This window comes from Balaenoptera acutorostrata, chromosome X (assembly GCF_949987535.1).
Source record: "Balaenoptera acutorostrata chromosome X, mBalAcu1.1, whole genome shotgun sequence".
Classification (NCBI taxonomy): Eukaryota; Metazoa; Chordata; class Mammalia; order Artiodactyla; family Balaenopteridae; genus Balaenoptera; species Balaenoptera acutorostrata.
In genome coordinates, this window is record NC_080085.1 from 6,299,743 (window position 1) to 6,321,574 (window position 21,832).

The 21,832-nt window shown below is 40.1% G+C and overlaps 1 protein-coding gene across 1 annotated transcript in view; it reads right to left on the reverse strand.

Annotated features, from left to right (window-relative positions):
• ANOS1 (anosmin 1) overlaps positions 1 to 21,832 on the reverse strand; it is a 192,358-nt gene that overhangs the window by 138,041 nt on the left and 32,485 nt on the right. Inside the window, exon 2 of the mRNA XM_057537945.1 lies at positions 15,465 to 15,512. Coding sequence (XP_057393928.1) covers positions 15,465 to 15,512 — 48 coding nt within the window. The remainder of the gene's footprint in view (positions 1 to 15,464; positions 15,513 to 21,832) is intronic.

Sequence of the window (21,832 nt, forward strand, 5' to 3'; positions counted from 1 at the left end):
TATATACACAGTGGAATATTAGTCATAAAAGAATAATGAAATAATGCTTTGCAGCAACGTGGATGGACCTAGAGATTATCATACTAAGTGAAGTCAGAGTATACAAATATCAAGATACCACTTATCTGTAGAATCTAAAACAATAATACAAATTTACAAAACAGAAATAAATTCACAGACATAGAAAACAAACTTATGGTTACCAAAGGGGAAGGGGTGGGAGGGATAAATTAGGAGTTTGGGATTAACAGATACATGCTAGTATATGTAAAACAGGTAAACAACAAGGATCTACTGTATAGCACAGGGAGCTATACTCAATATCTTATAATAACCTACAACAGAAAAGAATCTGAAAAAGAATATCTCTATCTCTATCTATAAAACTGAATGACTTTTCTATACACCTGAATCACTGTAAATCATCTAGACTTCAATTTTAAAAAAACACAAAAAGTAGGAAGAACAACAGCAACAAACAAAATAGTATCAAATATGATAGATATTAACCCAACTAAATCAATAATCACTTTGAATGTCAATAGTCTAAATGTACCCATTAAAAGACATTGTCAGAATGAATCAAAAAACCAGACCCAACTATACGTTGTCTATAAGAAGTGTGCCTTAAATATAGACACATATAGACTAAAAGTATGCTAATACTAATCATAAGAAAGCATGAGTAGCTATATTAATTTCAGACAGAGCAGACTTCAAAGTAAAGAAAATTATCAGGGATAAAAAAAAGAATATTACATAATGATAAAGGGGTCAATTCTCCAAGAAGACATAACGAGTCTTAACAAACTCCATGAGACAAAATCAAATAGAACCACAAGGAGAAATAGATGCAATCACTATCATAGCTGGAGACTTCAACACCCCTCTCTCAGCAATGTACAGATCCAGCAGGCAGAAAATCAGTTAAGATATGGTTGAACTCAACAGTACCAACAGTCAACTGTATATAATTGACATCTATAGACTACTTCATCCAACAACAGCAGAATACACATTTTTCTCAAGCTCATATGGAATACTCATGAAGACAGGCCACATTCTGGGCCATAAAATACACTATAACAAATTTAAAAGAAGAGATATCATACAATGTCTGCTCCCAGATCACAATGGAATGAAAACTAGAAATTAATAACAGAAAGATCACTGGAAAACCCCCAAACATACGGAGATTAAACAATACACTTCTAAATAACACATGGGTCAAAGAAGAAATCTCAAAAGTAATTCAAAATTATTTTGAACTAAATGAAAATAAAAACACAACTTTTCAAAACCTGTGGCATGTAGGGGAATCAGTACTTAAAGAAAAACATATAGCATTGACTGTTATATTAGAAAAGAAAGATCTAAAATCAATAATCTAAGTTTCCGATTTACAAAACTAGAAAAAAAAGAACAAATTAAATCCAAAGTGAGGAGAAGAAAAAAGAATTAGAACAGAAATAAATGAAATTAAAAACAGGAAATCAATAAAGAAAATCAACAAAAAACAAAAGCTGTTTCTTTAAAAAGATCAATAAAATCATTAAGCCTCCAGTCAGGTTAACAAAGAAAAAGAGAGAGGACACAAATTACTAATATCAGAAATGAAAGAGGGGACATCACTACAGATCACATGGAAATTTGGAGTATAATAAAGGAATACTATGAACAACTCTATGCTCCGAAATTCAATAACCTAGATGAAATCGACTAATTCCTTAAAAGACACAACATGCCAAAACTCACACAAGAAGCAATGATCTGAATATGCTTATATCTATGTTAAGACATTGAATCAATAATTAATAACCTTCAAAAATAGAAAGCACCAGGCCCACACGGGATCACTGGTGAATTCTACCAAACATTTAAGGAAGGAATTATACTAATTCTCTACAGTCTCTTTCAGAGGATAGCAGCAGAGGGAGTAATTCCTCACTCATTCTATGAGGCCAACATTACCCTAATACCCAAACCAGACAAAGACATTACAAGAAAGCTGTAGGGCTTCCCTGGTGGCGCAGTGGTTGAGAATCTGCCTGCTAATGCAGGGGACACGGGTTCGAGCCCTGGTCTGGGAAGATCCCACATGCCGCGGAGCGGCTGGGCCCGTGAGCCACAATTACTGAGCATGCGCGTCTGGAGCCTGTGCTCCGCAACGGGAGAGGCCGCGGTAGTGAGAGGCCCGCGCACCGTGATGAAGAGTGGCCCCCGCTTGCCACAACTGGAGAAAGCCCTAGCACAGAAACGAAGACCCAACATAGCAATCAATCAATCAATCAATTAATCAATAAAAAAAATAAATAAATAAAATCTTTAAAAAAAAAAAAAAAAAAAAAAGAAAGCTGTAGAAAATTCTCTCTCATGAACATAGATGCAGAAAGCCTCAAGAAAATATTAGCAAACCAAATCCAAAAATGTATAAAAAGAATTCACAACATATGACCAACAGGGATTTATCCCAGCATTGAATGCAATGCTGGTTCAACATTCAAAACTCAATTAATGTAATCCATAATGATAAGAGGCTAAAAAAGAAAAATCACATGATTTTATTAATAGATGCAGGAAAATCATTTAATAAAATCTGACACTCACTCATGATAAAGACTTTCAGTAAACCAGGAATAGAGGGAAACTTTCTCAACTTGATAAAGACTATCTACAAAAGTACCTACAGCAATCATCAGACTTAATGGTGAGAAACCTGAACCTACCCTGGACCAGCAACACCAGAATCCACTGGAAGTCTCTTAGAAACATGGGATCTCAAACCCCAGCCCAGACCTACTGAAGCAGAATCTTTGGAGCTGGGACCCAGTAATCTGTACTTGAGCAAGCTCACCAGGAGACGCTTAAGCATGCTAATGTTTGAGAAGCATTGCTCTAAGAAGTTGGGAGCCATAAAATAGTAGAAAGAGGGAGAAAATAGAGGCCATGAGACTAGTATATTTCAAGGACGATACACGTGTGAGTTATAGCAGAAAGGATGGCAAATTAGCTTGAGGCATGAAACTGAAGAACTTTGCAGAAGGATAGGTATATAAAGGTAAAGGAGAGGATGGCACTAAGGAGCATTGTGAGTTTTTAGGTTGAGTGATTGAGTGAATATCCATGTTTTTAATTACTATAGAGAATCCAGGGTGAGGGACAGGTTTGGAGAAGGCAAATAGGCAACTTGGTCCAGGTCACAGAGCTTGTAAGTCACACCCTCAGCCCTGGAACCCAAAGACCAGACTCTCCACATGACGCTCACCACCTCTCATGCAAAGGGCAGAAGAAATGTGTCTCAGTGAGGACTCAGCAACTTAAAGGGTTTTTAAAGGACCATAAATCAGAAATGATCAGTATGGAGCTGAATCCATATCTCAGGATAGAAATAATGGCAGTGGTTTGTGCACGTATAGATGGAGGAATATCAGGAAGAATGAGGCAAGTAAAGAAGTGACATTTCATTGGCCAAAAATGAAGTTCTCATTCTGCCTTCCAAATATCAGAGAGCAAATGCGACTGTCCCATTTCCATTAGATTTTGGTGATTCAGAAAGACAGCCTTCACCTCTATACATTAAGTGTCTTAAGGCTTGATTTATGCTACTATAAATGCATTGTTGATACCATCTTAGAGGTCCAAGGAGAATGCAGGCAACCTAGCTTTGCCTTCGTCCTGAGCAAGACACAACCTCTCAGCAGAACGACAGCTACTGTGATAACACGGAGGATTCCAGCACAGTGGCTCACAGAGGCCTGGAGATGTGACTCTCCCAACCTAGGTTATTTTTTCCTCCCCAATACTGTCCCCTGACTGAGCAGAAAATGATTTAGAAGTCACATAGAAAAGCCTCCGAGTGTTTGTAATTCAACGTTCCATCAGAGTTCACTTCTCCTTATAATATTCTCCATTACCAGTTGGAAAACAAAAGTTCTAAGGAGTCTCATTGTCTTTTTGTCTCCCAATGACAAAGAAACGAAATAAACATACACAGGATGCAGACAACAAAAGGAGAGGATGGAGCAGAGAAGGAGCAGCATTCCAGCGTTTTAAAACACAGCAGATCAACATGTTTGCTGGAAATTTGCCCCAGGTCTTGAAATTAGGCTTCTTGGTGATCGGAACACTTTTCGATGCAACTTCACGCAATACTTTGGGGATGGCCAAGATTTACAGTTGATTAGCCCGCATAGTTCAGCTCCTTTCTCAAAAGCTTCTAGGAAAGGATTATTTCTGTGCCCAAAGAGCCCCAGAGAATAGGGAGGGCGGCTCGCGGCCATAATGTGAATTCCCCGGACTCGGTACACTGTGCTCATTGAAGCAGATAAAGCAAAGTTAAAGAAGCATTTAGTTCTTCAGAATGCCAGCCTTAATAAGTATCTTTTTGTGGAAGGATTTAGGAGGAGGGGAGGGTTTACCCTTAGTGCAGGCATTATTTCCTCATACAAAAAGGGAAAATGTGCATACAGTTGGATGTAAAAAGCCAAAAACGCACATGCCCCCCTCGCTCCCCAAGGAAAAGATGCTGAACACACACTCGCAAACGCCAGAGCATGAATCTTCACAGCTTAATAGTCCCGAAGCCATTATGCAGCTTCTCTTGGGAAAGGCAGCTCATTCATCTGCAACCGCCCAAGTTCATCCTTGCAGCTGTGAGAACCGGGAGGCGCGCAGCCCTCCAGAGCCCCACCGTCATCAGCAGGCGGACTCCAGAAGAGCCGCATCCCGTCCGGAGGAAGAGCGGGCAGCTCCCCGGCCCCTCTCCACAAAGCTGCCATCAAGGCACGTGGGAAACGTCCACGAAAGGCTGAACCGGCCACATCTGCAGGCGGCCGAACATCTAGTGACCTCTGCTTGCAGAGCGCAAGGCCCGTCCTGGCCCAGGCAGCTTCCACGGTTCTCATTCCCTATGTGGAATTTGACGCAGAATCAGTCCCTTGTAATTACTTAAAACGCCCGGTGTTTAATAAGGCAATGCCAATGTGATCCCAGTTTTCTAACCACCAGCACACGTCTCCCCTTCAGCTCCACCTTACCGCGACCTGTCTTCCAACACGAAAATACATCAACATCTATGTGAACTGAGCTACTGACGTGAGGAAAAGCACATGGAGATGCACACGCTGTAGCTTGAGTGGGATTTCTGCTGTAGCTAAAGAAGGTGAAATGCCCAGTTCATCCACATCTATTATTCCGTGCCTAAAATTTTCAAGAGGAGTTCCCATAACCTAAGGCAGATTGGGAAGGTTCTTCATAGACATCAACATTTGCTACTCTAATAGATACTATAATAGAGAGAAAGAAGAAAAGAAGGAAAAAAAAAAGGAAGGGAGGAAGGGAGGGAGGGAGGGAGGGAGGGAGGAAGGGAGGGAGGAAGGGAGAGAGAGAGAAAAAGTAAGTAAAGAGAAAGAAAAGGGAAAGGGAGGGAGGGAGGGAGGAGAGCCATCTTTACAAAGTGCACATTTTAAGTCATTGCCTCCCCCATGCGAATGGAAAATGAACTCACCCACATTGGTAGCTCTGCTCTGAAAAGACCCAGTTGAGAGAAGTTCTTTCTTTATTGTGTGGTTTTAAAGACTATTCTTTGACCTCTGCTATTTATGACTTAAGATCTGTGAAGACAGGGCCAAACCCCTTTGGCTCGAAAAGGCGCTCACAAACAAAAGCTTTTCACCTTTGTTCCACTTACCTCATTCCCCCTCAGAACACGTCCATACGCACCCCCTGGTTTCACAACTTAAACTGCATTTTCTTCTTTCTTTTGCCCAGTCACAGCCATTACCTAACTGACAAGTGGCCACCTTCGCTCCTTTCCAAGGAGTGAAGCCCTAGTCGTCAGCACCAGCTGAAAGAGCTCTGCTAGGAATATAGATGTCTTGTCATCTCACCTCAGTGAACCATGAAACTGTGGATAAAATGGTTCAGGAAACTAAACAACGCACCAGGCAAGTGCAGACACAACGGGGCATTTCTCTAGTTATTTGTAATTTTAGGGATTTATGGATTTATCTGTTGCCTTTCTCACTCCTAAAAGGATTCAAGACAATTTACAAAGATCCATAGGATACAGCTAGAAAACAAATCTTAACGTGTGTGTGATAAAAACAAGATAAAGGAAAACAAAAACTGGAGTCAGGGATAAAGCTAGTTCCCATATACACAGGATAAATTTCAGTAACCTTGTTAAAGTAGGTGATTTTGTTTATCATTCAGCTTTCTAACAGTCAGTTCTAAGGGGAAAACACAGTGTTCACAGGCTAAAATATCTACCAGTTTCTAAGGGACGCATAATTAGTACTGATAAAGTGAACACAATGAATGCTTTCCCAAGTTTTCTCCTAAAGATGGCATGGAATAACAGACCGATGTCCTTGGCAAGTTCCTCAGAGCGGCCTCGGTGACTGGGTTTGTGAGATAGTTTCTGAGAATATTACACGTGCTGCATTGCAGCAACATGGGATTCAGTAAATGTCATTTGTTAAAGGACAATTTTGAGATTGTGAAAGAACATAGTTAGTCCTGTAATGAAGGCATGGATTGTACAGCATCTGGAAACTACATATCTATCAGGCATGTATAAATATTGTTTCTCTCTGGTGCCTTTTGGTACTGCAAGGATACAAAAGGTTTGATATTCTAGCTCTTGGCAAGTACCAGGAGAGCAGCGGCTTGTTGCTACGTCACTGTCATTTCACAGCCAGCAGAACTGCTGTTAGCTCTGACATCCACAGCAAAAATTACAGATCCTAATGAGGATGACTATTTGAATAAAAACGTCATCCTAACTCTGCCTAGACACACATCAAAGAAGATATAGGGAGTACGTGATAAAGATCCCCCTTAGGAAAAATTTTCTCTTCCAAGCCAGAAGAAAACAAAAGGTACAAACTCACTGGTAGATCCCATGCACAGCTACGGTAATTTTAGGCTGAAAAAGAGTTTAGAATAAATGCCCAGCTTAGCCATTAAACATACATACACACACACACACACACACACACACACACACACACACACACACACACTTCATATTATAACCAAGCAGCACCCTATGGGACCTTCCCAGGACAGACCATCCCCCCATGTCCTCTGCATTCCTCTTGTTTGTAGAAAAACTTTAGCCTCCTAGGCTTTCCCTGAGTTCCAAAGAACAAATTTAATCTGAGAAGTGAAAAATGCAGAAACAAAGTAAAACAGTCAAGCAAGACAAAATAATAATAGTTTAGCCATTAAACAAAATCAAGGACGTTTGTTTCCTTCTCAAGGGCTATAGATAACATTCTGAGCCATGTCCTTGGGCTGTTTTGGAGATACTGAAACCCCCACCAGGTGGAAGAAGTTAACTTCATGTTGACCACAAGCATGTTGACCACAAGCACGTTGATCCCAGACCAGCTGGAACCAGAAGGTTGATGACGTTGACTCCCAAAATACCACCAGGTTACCTCACCACCAACCAATCAAAATTATGTCCACAAGCTGATCATGCACCTGCAACCCTTCTCCTCACCGAGTCATTAAACACGTTTCCCTGAAAGCCATTAGGGAGTTTGGGTCTTTTGAGCACGAGTTGCCCATACTCCTTTCTTGGCCTTGCAATCAACACTACACTTTCCTTCACCACAACCCAGGGTCAGTAGATTGGGTTTACTGCACGGGCGATCAGACCCAAGTTTGGTTCAGTAACAACATCACCCAAAGAACATCATGCTTTGAGCAATGAATCTTACAGAAAGTCCTATGACCCCGAATATTAGAAAACAAATATACTAAGGTAATTGAATGTGATTATGTATAGGATGAAGGAAGTTCTTCCACATCAAATAGATAAAAAGTGAGAAATCTTGAGAAAGGAAAATTAATTTTTCAAATAATTAGCCTATATTCCTTCTTTAGGCAAATTAGACACAAGAGCATCTCCTAGTAAAGAGAGTGTCAGCTAGTAAAAACAGAGTTGAAATTAATACCTAGATTTATTTCCCTATAACAACTGCTCTTTTACAAACATAGAGCAATAATGTTTCCAAGACGGACCATGTACCAACACATATTAGGCTTCTAAGAGGAATTCCTGTGTATGATTAGGTAGAACAACTTGACCCTCATGTCAAGGATTACCTACAGGATGGGGTCACAATCCTGAACATAGAAAAGCAAATGCTGACCCCTCCTAAATTCAAGTGAGAGTTTTCACCTCAGTGGAGACTACTTCTCCTTGGAGAAGGCAGGGCAACTCAGCACAATGACGTATTCAGTGCCCACAGATTCTGCCCTCCCCAGCTTATTGAAGTCCAAGTCTGTCTTCTTTCTAAAACATAACCATTCCCATCCTTCAATCGACACTGGTGCTCTTTGCCAGTTGCCAGCTCAAACCCAACAACTTCAAGCAATCGGAGCTCATCCAGGCTCCTCTGTGTGCCTTCTGATGAATACATTACAACTTCAAAACGTCTGTCAGACCATAATCACCATGTGATGCATCCTGACGTAGATGTGTTTCATATGTTCAAAATGCATTCCCTCTCTAAAGCCAGCTTTCAGGAACCCTTCCTCAGTCATGAACCAAATAAGAGATTTCGTTTGCATCTTCTTTCATCAGATGGAAGGAGAAATTAATAGGAAGAGCTGAGGAAGGGGTGAGGATAAAGACTTACACAGAGGTGTTTTTTTCCCCTCCACATGTCTTCGAAGTTTACAGCAGGTGGAAGTCTTTCACATCCGTTAAAAACCGATATGGAAAATCAGAAACACGTTGGGCTATTAACATGTCACATGTTGGATTTAAATCCAAATAAGAACCTGTTCTTTTCCCTAAATATTGATTGTGCTATGAGCCTGGCCAAGTTTTGCAAGTTATTGCAGCACACAGGCTAGTTTCCAGGCTAAAAAAACCCTGGAATGTTCCAGCTACTGATGGCTAATGATCGCCCCAAAGCACACTAATATGTTTGATAAAAGTTCCCAGCGTGAGGGCAGAAAACACTTACCATAAGAATGACAGTGTGAGGGAAAGCAAATCAGTGACACCAGTTCAGGCTGCCTTCCGTGCTGAAGGCTCCAATTAGAGCTGTGAGCTTGCATTCCAGGAGGCGGTGACAGATGGCAAATCTCTCATTGTTAAAATCATCAACTCACCGATCCACCTGCCTGAGCCCTAGCAGGGACCCTGCTGGGAGCCTTCGCTGGTTCTCACAAACCTCAGCACTTACCACTTCAGAAATGAAGTTTTGAAACTAGGTGTTCATTTAGCTCCCCCATTTGTAAGTTCTTTTTGTTTTTATCTGTTGTTCCACATTCTCTCACTTTGTTCTTTCTTTTTTCTCCATTTCTGCCTTCACCTCAGAGACGATACCGACTTGAATGTTCCCCTACAGTGACCAGTGACACTGGATGGAGTACTTGAGAATGTAGCTACACATGGACCCCTAACTCAAGGTTGCTGACGATGTGATTTTTCAGCTGCATGGAGACCAGGAAATCCAAGAGTTCAGGTCTCCTGGAGGAGAGACTTCATCTCTTGGTAAGCACAAAAGCACATCATGGTCTTTGGGGTACTTAAAATTATGCCATTTACTGGCATGATGTTATAGGATAGTCTAACAAATGTGCATTTGACAATTTTTATTCATCATGCTGGTACAATACTGCATGTACAGACTGGTATTTCAAAAGAACACCAGCCAAACTTTCACACACCTCACAATTTCTTTTCATATGCATTCCATACACATTTTAATTCCACTGGTTTAAGGAAACAGAATATTTCTCTTCTCTTCCTAGATTATCACATCCCATTTACTTAGAAATACTATCATGATCATTACTTATGGAAATAATAACATTGGTATCCAAAATAGAGGGAATTAATTATAACATTGGAGAAGTTTTCTACTCCTCCAGTGGCAAACCTACAACTTCTCTTGACAATCAATGTCAATGGTGGCTTTGCCTATGAAATAATTGGTACCTCCCAAAAGGTATCAATATGTTGGACAAGAGATGCTCAATACACATCAACTTTGTCCTTGAAGTTGATTATGCAAAGTCAGGGAAAACTGTATGAATATCAGTAAGTAGTACAATAGGCTTTAAATGTTTTAAAGGATATAAAACAACTGAAATTTCAAACTGTTGTATACTAGAATATTACAAAAAATAAACTGTTCAACTTTGGTTCTTTGGGTGTTTGGACATAGTGCGTTTCCATGGGTGCCTGAGTTTTCGTTTTCCTCCTTAAGATGTATTTTCCTGGGGCTCTATGGATTTACAGTCATTACCACATAAATCATAGAAAGCATCTAACACAACACAAAAACCTTCAACAGTCACATTCAGTCATGTTTCTGGGGTTTGACCTTTATCCAATAAATTTCACAGATGTCAAATGAAACTGTCCAGATGTTCGTACAAGCAAAACCAATCTTCCTCACCTCTAAATTTGGCTCTGAATAAACCTGGAAAATCACTAAGAATCTGGAGTTAGAGCCCTTATAAGAACCGAACTCCCACTGAGATCAAAGCAACATGCCACCACACCAAGATTGAGCCCTAAATTACTGCTTTTCAACTCAAATCCTCACAACCAAATGGGAAACAAGAGTCAAGTGAGTGAGTTATAACACCCAAAAGGAGAAGGACGAGCACGCCTGCTCTCCAGACAGGGGTGGGTGTCAACAAGAATGCCATTCTTAGATGCAATGTATAGAAAGGTAACTGAGCAGCGTAAGGTCAAAGGATGCTTATTTTATAAAGTAAATGCATGACTGGCATGCAAATATCAAATGAACAAGTGTCAAAGATTTAACTCGTGAAACACTGCAAGAACCAGTAATATGTTACATGTGGTTCAAAGGAGAAATCCAAGAAATACAAATATATTCACACACAAAAACAAATGCTAGAATGGATGTACAGCTAGATGCAAAATGGTCTATTGATGGGGGAAGCATCAATCGCAATACACTGCACACAACCATTTGCATTTCCATGGACAAGATTCATCTGCATTATTATCAGCTTTCTACATTTACAGAGTAAGAAAATAGCTCAAAGACGATGAACAATGCAGATAACCTGCAAGGGTGCAAGAGAGGGGACATCCAGCCATCTTTCTGCCCTTCTTGAAGTGCTCCCCAATTTTTACTGGCTCTAATAATCGCGTTTTAACACTGAATTTTCAAAAGTTAATTGTGATTTGATGTCTTCTTACTGTTGTTTACCATTCCTTCATTCATTCAACAAATCCTCGCAAGCTGACCAGCAACGTTCCACACAGGAGGCTAGAAACTGTCCATTTTTTAGTTTGAATACATCAAGATATGTCTTTGTATTGAGAGACAAATGCAACTTTACTGTTTTGTTTTTGACTGCTTTTGCATATGTGAATGCAATGGCAAAGTCTGGCAAATGGGCAAACCCAGCCTGGCACTTGTTTGTGTACAGCCAGCGGGCAAAGAATGGTTCTTACATTTTTTAATGGTTGGGAAAGGTAATAAAATTTCATGACATGAACATTACATGAAATTCAAATTCCAGTGTCCAAACATAAAGCTTTATTGGAACACAGCCACTGTCCTTTGTTTAGGTACTATCTATCACTGATTTCATGCTGCAGTGGCCACATGAGTAGTTGCCACAGAGACTTTATGGGCTACAAAGATGGAAATATTTACTATCTGGCCTTTTACAGAAATTGTATATGATGTGGACTTCCCTGGTGGTGCAGTGGTTAAGAATCCGCCTGCCCATGCAGGGGACATGGGTTTGAGCCCTGGTCCCAGAAGATCCCACATGCCATGGAGCAACTAAGCCCGTGTGCCACAACTACTGAGCCTGCGTTCTAGAGCCCACGAGCCACAGCTACTGAGCCCACGTGCCACAACTACTGAAGCCCGCGTGCCTAGAGCCTGTGCTCCGCAACAAGAGAAGCCACCTCAATGAGAAGCCCGTGCACCGCAACGAAGAGTAGCCCCCGCTCACCGCAACTAGAGAAAGCCCACGCGCAGCAACGAAGACCCAACGCAGCCAAAAATAAATAAATAAATAAATAAATTTATTAAAAAAAAGAAATGGTATATGATGAGCATTAGAATTCCTAACATATAATGAGCCCCTGAAAAGGTGCTTGGCGCATACCACATGCTCGGTAAATTATATGTTTATTCTCCTTCATATAAGAAAGTAAAACTGCTGAGAATAGGAGTGGTTCTTCAATTCCTTTATAACCCACAAAATGCACAGACCAGGGTTTTTCAACCTCCCTCGGCGCTACTGAGCTTGGAGCTTCTTCACTGTGAGGGCGTCCTGTGCATTGTAGTTTGTCAGCATTCCTGACCTCCACCCACTAGATGCCAGTAGTGACAACCAAAAATGTCTCCCGCCATTGCCAAATGTCCCCTTGGGAGCAGAATCGCTCCAGCTTGAGAACCACTGGCCTCAAACCGTGCAGGACAGTAAGTCACTGCTCTACATCATCTAGGAGCTAAATGATGCTAAAGACCCCTGACTTCACAGTACTGGCTTCATTATAGGAGGAAGATTTTCCTAATTAATAATAAATAATCATGCTAAGTTACATGGACACAAAATGGATTATAACCTTTTTCCTGAAGGTAATAGAGTAATGATGTACTTTGGGGGAGGAAGGAAATGTTCCCTATGGACTTCATTCATGGATTCATTCACAAATATTTGGTGAGCAACTACGCTGTGCCAAACACCATTCTAGGCTTGAAAATACCCCAATGAACAAAGAGAACTCAGCCGATGCCCCTCGGAGCTTACTCTCTGGTGAAGGAGACAGACTCTCAGAGACAAAGGAGCAACTATATAATGTCGTGTGGGTACAACACGGCCGAGGAAGTGTGTAAATGGGTGGGAGGTGACCTGGGAGGGCAAGGCTGAGAAGGCGGCATTTGTGCTGAGACATGAATGGGGTGCGGTGAGCTGGGTGACTGCGGAAGGAGCCTTCTGGTGGAGGGAAAAGCAGGCTTGATGGGGGTAAAGCAGAGGAGAAAGTTGGAGAGAGAGCACAGGCAGACAAGACAGGGCCGATGTTTTAGACTGAGTGAGGTAGGAAGATATGAAAAGGTGTGAGGCAGACAGCAGCAAGATTCAGCTTGTATGTTTAAAGGGTCTTTCCAGCAGCCACGTGGGTAGAGTAGAAGCTGGGAGACCCAAGAGGATGCTCCTGGATTGGTCCAGGCAAGAGATGATGGCAGATTGGACAAGGCAGGCAGTTAGATGGGAAGAAGAACTCACCTTCTGGAGGGATCCTGAAGGTGATGGGCTTTGCAAACACAACCAGAACTAATTAGAAAGTGTGTACTTTCTATAAAATATTATGTAAACTTTATCTTTTAACATATATTCAGAAAAATTATATCATCAGCATTACTTCTTGATTTGGTGAGGTGTTTTTACTCTTCTGTCCCAATATTTGCTCAAAACGGTTTTTCAAGTTGTTGGTCTCTATACAACACAGCCTAGGAGATGGCATTCCAAACTTTAGTTCACCTCTACTGATTTGCTGAGTGATTCCAGGACATTATCCAATATGTATGTGCCTGAATTTCCCCATGTGTAAAATGGAGTTATCACCGCTCACCCTTCACCTCATTAACCTAAAAATTAGCAAAGGAAAAGCCTACACAATGCTTCACGAATCTCAGAAGAAGTGCAAACTGTAATTATCTGCAAATGTATCCCATGGTGATAATATCCAAAAGAGATGAACTTTGATTAACATGTAAGATTCATCCCCAAGGATTCAGACTAAAGACAACCCTTAAATTTATGTTGGCTTTGTACTATATTCCAAAGTTTCTGTTGAAGTTATCTATGACTTATTGATTCATTTTTGCTTTCAGGCAAAAGGAATTGATTTCTTTTCTTGTCAAGTTCAGTCCCTCGTGTCAGCCTTGATCATTCAATTACAAAATATGGTTTAACAATCTGTATTCCCTAGGGCTGCAATGTTCTTTAATTAGGATATTTTAAAAGCGGTTTAAATGAACGTGTCCCATTCAAATTTCAAGTGTGTAAAAAAAAATTAATTTCTTGATGGCATAAGGAGAAAAGAGGTGCTTATGAGAAATAATATTGATACAACAAATTATCATTCAAGTAATACCCAACTAACAAAACTGGACAAAAGCACTACTTATGAAATTTAGTCAGCCTCATAGCCATACATTCATATATATATACATATATACACACACACACATATATCCTCTCCTGCAATGATGACATAAACAAATTACCCAAAACACCAATTGAAGAACAATTAATATAATAGATAACCAGAAAATACCTTATCAGAACAAATATGTATGATATTATATAAAAAGAGTAAAAGGATCATAAACCAGACATTTCATTTCTGCCCAGGATCCAGAGAGTCAGAACTAAGCAAAGTTTAGTTTCACCAAATTATTTCACATTCACAGAATAATTCTGTTCTGTTTTTAATAACGTTCATGCAGATTAAATGACACAACGCATGCATGAATGTCAGAATGTATCATTATAGTGAAGTTTTAGGTTTAGGAACATTATTCTACAATCATTTACTTTGAGATAATTTGTTTGAAAGACCTTTCAAACTAATAACGTTCTTCATAAATATGCTGTTTCATATTATTGTGTATTGCTCAGACGAAATTTTGGTTGTAAAATAAAGGAATGCTTCAATTTTCGGTCTAATACTCGTAACCATGAAAGAAATCTCATCAAACACTATTACAATCCCAAAGTGCTGCAGTATTTATAGCAAGTTTAAACTTTATTCACTTATATAATCTGAATATAAAACCAACTTTGAGACTGGAGCTAAAGCATATACATACATATATACTCTCTATACACACATATAAATATATTTAAAGATGGTGATGTTTGGAGACTGAGGTAAGAAATCTATGCTATGAAACATATGAATGAGTATAATGATAGCTTTGGAGCATGTGTGTGCAACAAGAAATACTCAAAGATAGAAAAGAGACTGCTTAAAGAATCAGATTAGTGAACGAGCAATTCCCACACATAAACACAATAAACGCATACAAAACAACTTAGGTGTAAGTAGAATGCATTAAATCTTCTCGTGCAATCAGAAGATGTTTTCTCCTTAAAAATACTTTTGATTGAAATAATTAGAGAATAAAGAGAGAAATAAGGGAGTATACAGAAATGCTGACACATGTATCTTGATTGCAGTGGTGGCTACACTAACTAAATCCATACATGTGATAAAATCTCATAGAACTATATACATACCTTGTACCAAGGCAATTTTCTGCTTGTGATATTGTTCTACATATACGTAAAGGGTAACCACTGGTGGGAAATGAGTGAAGAGTACATGTGATTTCTCTGTACTAGCTTGGCAACGTCCTGTGACTCTACAGTTGTTACAAAATGAAACGTTTTTTAAAATACTGATACAGTTGTAGGGAACGTACCTTAGAACATTGCTTGTGATTCTGGCACCAAACCAGGGAACCGTTGTTCTGCAAAAAGAAAAAGAAATATTGACTCATTAAATAATTTTCCATTTGAAATCTACATACACCTGTGTCTATTAATATAATTTTAAAATACTTGCATTAATGAAAGACCAATTTTGCCACCCTGATATACGTCTCTCTTCCTAAAATAGGAAATCATTTTTTGCCCTTGACTTTATGAAACAAGTACATATAAAATAATGAAGATTTCAAGGTGTTTCAAAAGGAAAAGTGTCTGAGCCATCTCTCGGGTGTGCTGAGCAACGGAATACAGACCTACAGGAAAATGACCGCTAGACGGTTCTTCCATAGTAAGTAGCTGTGGTAAATTTACAAGTTGGCATCCTGGGGGCTTTCAATTTTAACCAATTCAGTAATAAGTGTTTGAGCCTGGAAGTCAAATCCCATGGGAAAAACCTCCTCTTTCCCTTTCACTGGGATGTGTGACTCTGGACAAGGGACTTACTATGTCTGTCCCTCAGTGTATCTGTCTGTAAAGCATAAGGACAATATCTCCTGCATGAGGTCAGTGGGATAACTAAGTGAGACACAATCCGCTTCGCACAGCTTGACAGTTACTCAACATGTACCAAATACTAGGACTAGGATTTATTTGTTCATTAAAATTTATTTTATTGAAGTATAGTTGATTTACAATGTTGTGTTAATTTCTGCTGTCCAGCAAAGTGATTCAGTTATATAAATATATACATTCTTTTTCATATTCTCTTCCATTATGGTTTATCACAGGGTATTGAATATAGTTCCCTGTGCTCTACAGTAAGACCCTTGTTGTTTATCCATTCTCTATATACAATAGTTTGCATCTCTTAACCCCAAACTCCCAATCCTTCCCGTCCCCAACCCCTCTCCCCCTTGGAAATGACAAGTGTGTTCTCTATGCCTGTGAGTCTATTTCTGTGTTGTAGATAAGTTCATTTGTGTCACATTTTAGATTCTACATGTAAGTGATATCCTGTGGTATTTGTCTTTGACTAACTTCACTTAGTATCATAATCTCTAGGTCCATCCATGTTGCTGCAAATGGCATTGTTTCCTTCTTTTTTATGGCCGAGTACTATTCCATTGTATATATGTACCACATCCTCCTTATCCATTCATCTGTCGATGAACACTTAGGTTGCTTCCATGTCTTGGCTATTGTAAATAGTGCTGCTATGAAGATAGGGGTGTGTGTATCTTTTTGAATATAGTTTTGTAGGACTATGATTTATTATCCCTAGTATTTGAATTTCTGCTTGAAACTTGTCATTCCACATGACTAAAATTTTGGTGATGGTTGGACTGTGATATTTACATCAGATTGTTCTAGGCTGAGGTGGTTGTAACAGATAACAGAAACAGTCACCCAAAAATTAAGATGCTGTGGCCTCTTGTTCTTTGAAGTTCAAGGTTGGGTATGAGATGAAGTAGTCCATTTCCTATGTATGACGGCCTACACTTATAATTTTAAGAACATCGGTATGAATAGAATAGTATCACCTTTGCTTGCAGTTAAAAGAACATTGAACCAATAATATATCTTTTGAAAAATACTCTTATTACACGTTTATTGATATATAATTCACAAACACAAAAGTTAATCATATAACTCAGTGGTTTTCAGAAGAAAGGCTGTGTGACCATCACCACTAATTTCTGAACTTTCTCATCACCCCTGACAGAAAGCAGTACCCAACAGCAGTCCTTCCACACAGGTCCTGGCCACTACGAACGTACTTTCTTTCTCTATAAATTTACCTACTCTGGACACTTACATACAATACGTAGTCTTCTGTGTCTGGCTTCTTTCATTTCATAATGTTTTACATTATGTTAAACGATATAGTATTTTTGCTTCATCCATGTTGTCATATATGTCAATACTTCATTCTTTTTCATTGTCACCTTCCATTGTATGGATATTTGCTCTTCCATTCACAATAATATATCTTAATAATACAGGATTCCCAAAACCACTGGGTAGATCTCAACTGTTCAGGATTAGAAATCTTCCTCTCCTATCTGAACATCACTCGGCTATACATCTCAGTCCCACAGTAAGGCTTTAGCTATTAAATCTCTGCACCATACGGCCCTAACTTTCTCCTTTACAGTCTTAACTCCCCCAAATTGCTGAACATACCTGCAATTTTAGATAATCTGGTATCAACCTACTCATCCCCTTATTAAGGTCCACACATCCTCAGGGGGCCCTCATCTCTCTCTACGTATCAATGTTCATCAGTCCGACAAACAAGGGCTGAAGCTGGAGCAGTACATGAACAGCCTGGGCTGAGGTTAAGTATGATCTTTGGCAGGGCTGACATCAGAGAAATAATTAGATTGGGCAGAGGCCAAAGCTGGACAAACAGTGGACATGGTTTAATTACTGGAAATGACGTGTTAGTAAAAAGGGTGCAAGAAAGAGGGCATTATGGGCAAATTGGTGTTTCAGAAAAGGAGCCCTTGGCCTGGTGACAAACTCAAAGTTCACAGCGGGGTTAGGCAGACTGAGCTGTTGGTCATAAACAGGGTGACAACTGCAACAAAAAGCAGGGGCCAAACGTTGAGGAGTATATTATCACAGGAAAGCTGACAGCAGGGTCCAGGCACTTTGGAGAACGTCCGCCCTCATTGTCTTTTCCCGGAAGGGTCTTTGGTCCATGCGGGGTTGGGTCCTGCTGGGACTTCCAAGGACCACGTCTGTCAGAGAACATCCCGGCCCCAACTTGAGTGCTCTGTGCTCACAGCCCAGAGATGGGAACCAGTAGGGTTCCTTCTAAAGAGACTCAGGGCTGAAGTGAATGGACGCCAATCTAAGAGACTAGGTCAGGGCCAGATCCTGACAACCTCCTTCACCAGGTCTGAGGACCTTCTGCCTCCTCGTGTCAGGTCAGAGGGTCCTGCTCCTTGCTCTGGGAACCTTGACCTCGGACCAGCTTCCACCTCCTTCCCCTCCAGGTCTTCCTCTTCCTGGACAGACGGGCAGGACCTCTGGAGGTCTGCCTCTGCTGCATTTGCTGCACTGCTCTTGAGAGATGTATCACACCCTCTCCTGCTGTAGGATCTGTTTTCTTTGATCTAAGCCTTAGCTCCTCAACTAGAGCGTGGTCCAGCAGACCGGCCTTCCTGTTTGCTCTGCGCTTCAAAGTTTCACACTAGCAACTGGACCAGCTCCTGGTTCTCACAGAGGTGGCCTCCATCAAAGGCCATGCAAAGGTGACTGGGTCTGCAAAAGTAGGCGTGGCAACTGCTGCCTGCCCCCAATTAGTGGCTGACAAAAATATTACCAGTGGGGTAATATGCCACTGACCTGATTATTATTGATAAATATTATCATGATTACATGACTGGCCACATCTGTATAGCAGGCACTTGCTCTGGTGTTGGACATATTCAGCCCCACATAATCATCCCATATACGACGACACAAGTTTCATTTACCCATTTTCTACTTAAGAAACTGGGAGTCAAAGACGGCAACTAAAATATGGACATCCTGAAGCCAGTGGTTAAACTCAACTGTGAGTGCCCCAGTGAGGAAAGCTGAGTGAGACACAGGGTGAGATTTACAGTGGGCTGTGAAGGAATCTCCGGGTTTATAATCTTGGAAGGAGCGTAGAATTGGTCCAGACAGTCCTGAACGCTGTAAGCTCAGGGAATAGCAGATCGGATGAATGGGCTGGAGCAGACAATAGGAGAGGAGGCTGGCTGAATAGGAAGAAAGCAGACTACAGTGGATTTTGACTTACTGGAAATAAAATATTTTATTTAGCAAATGTCATTGGGTTTAAAAGAAAATAGAGGATTAGATCTGTGAGACGCTCTGGTCATGGTACACCTCGGTTAGAATTCTTTTGTTCCCTTTGTAGATAAAATGGTCCAACCTCAACAATAAAAGAATCCAGCAAAGACTGTCTTCAGCCGCCCAGCAAATGCAAACTCTGCTGCAGCTCCCCCCATGCTGAAACACAGCGTTCCCTGTCCTACTGGCTCGTATACCCCAATAGCCACAAAGCCCATCTGTTGTCTACCTTTTATTGGGAATTAATATCAATGCGTTTCCTCAACCAAAGCATTTTCATTTTAAGCAAACTTTCCCATTAATCATAAAATGAAAAGCTGTCATTAGAAAGAAATATTCAGGGCAACAGGGCGAGCAGGCATGGAAGATTATTGTGATTATAATCATTTCTTTTTTCATTACTGAAGATAGTATGTCATAGTTTGCTTGGGAAGATTAAAAAGGTAATCCATGCAAAGTATTCAGCAAAATATTTGGCACAGAGTTAGATGTAAAAAAAAAAAAAAAAAAAAAAGAAAGGCTACTGTGATTATTGATGTTACTTTGTTTGCCATTATTTGTGTTCTGAGGAGTGGAGGAGGAATCCTGGACTTACAGTCTCCCAGCTCCTGTGTATAACACTCATCCTATGCTAACCGGTTCCATCTTATTAGTGAGGCTTGGGGGATAGGAGGTGGGACGGGGGGGGAATTATCATGGTTTTTTTCCCTGGGTGGTAGCAATTTTCCAATGTTTGCCAATGTGATGAGAGGGCAATTGCTTTAATTGCCTTTGATTGGCCATTTGTATTTCCTTTACGGTGAACTGTCTATGCATTTTACCATTTCTATTTTGGATGGTTTACACTTTTCTTAGCAATTGTAGCAGCTATTAGTACCAATTAGACTTAATAATAATTTGTCTGTAATAGGTGTTGTAAAATGTTTCCAGTGCATCATTTGCCTTTTGAATTTATTCATGGAGTTTTCTCTATGCAGAAATTTTCTACACACACACACACACACACACACACACACACACACATACATTTCCACCCTATTTCTTTTTTGGGTTTTGGGTTTCCTATTTTTCTTAAAACAATCCCCCCCCATGTCAAGGTTTTGCAGCTGCCCTATGCTTTTGCCTTTATCAATCAGCATCGGCCATACAATACAATTTATCTCTACACAGAACTTCTAAGAACCCTGCCTAATGGCATCAAGGATGTCTATAAACCCCTGAGTAACTCCAGCCACTGTGTTTGGGCCAGGTGTGCACGTACATTGCACCATCCACCTACGTTGCTTACCTGGAATGCTCTTTGAGCAGGAAAGCAATGCAAAAAGACAAGAATCCAGTACATTTCAACATCCCGCCTGGGGGGAAGATTTTAGTTGGATTACAATAGCCTTCACCAGTAAAGGCAATTGACAACAAAAATAAAAATGTCTCCCTCTGGCTAAAAGCCAGCAAAATAAAGAGACAAAGTACATTAGGCATGAAAGACATTTGCCTCTAGAATCATCATTGTAACCTCCAGGTAGGATCAGACAGCGGGACTTTTGTAATTATATAAAGATTATATCCTGTATTTTATTGGTTTAACTAGATCAAACATGAATGCCAGTCAATCCAACTTTCAAAGAGTCTATATAAGTTCAATCAACTGCACCCAGACACTATTTCAATGATATTTTCAAAGTCCCTCCATTTCTAGACTTTTGATTTTTTCCTTAAAGAAAAATAATTCTTCAAAAGCTTCAAGTAAACACTTCACTCAAAGACAGCCCTCAAGGGAAGGATAGAGAGAGATGAAAACTAGTTATCTAGATACAACCATCAGCAAAGAAAAAAGAGAATCAGAACAGATCCCACTTGTTTTTTAGCACAAGCAGGTGATGGTGTGCAACAGCCACAAGGACTAAGCAGTGTGCAGTTGCGGAAACTCAACACTGAGTGACTGCCCAACAGCAGGACAGAACATTTGAGTTGAAACCACTCCACAAAACCCGCAATAGACCTACACTTTACAAACCAACCCTATGAGACCACAAGCAACTAGCTGTGGCTCAATCGATGATTTTCTTTTCATGTTAAATGTAAGGTTTTTAAAATGAAGGCATAGATTAAAATTTAGCAGTTCATTTTAATCCAGAATATTTTCCTATTACTTTGGAATTAAGAAATAAAATAGTTGATTTCATTTATTGTTATAAGGCTATTCCTTTGTATTGTCGATATACTCACAAAGTTTCTCATATATTCAATAGCAGCTAAAAGAGGAGTTCAGGAGACAACTTGAGACTAAGCATTTCCATGGCTCAAAATATTTTTTAAAATGAATCTTTGCCAGTGATCATCACAACTATACATTCATTCAAAATACTTCTCAGGAAACTTAAATGCATATTGCTAAGTGAAAGAAATCAATCTGAAAAGGCTACAATATTGTATGATTCCAACTCTATGACATTCTAGAAAAGGCAAAACTATGGAGACAGTAAACGGATCAGTGGTTGTCAGAGGTTGAGGGGAG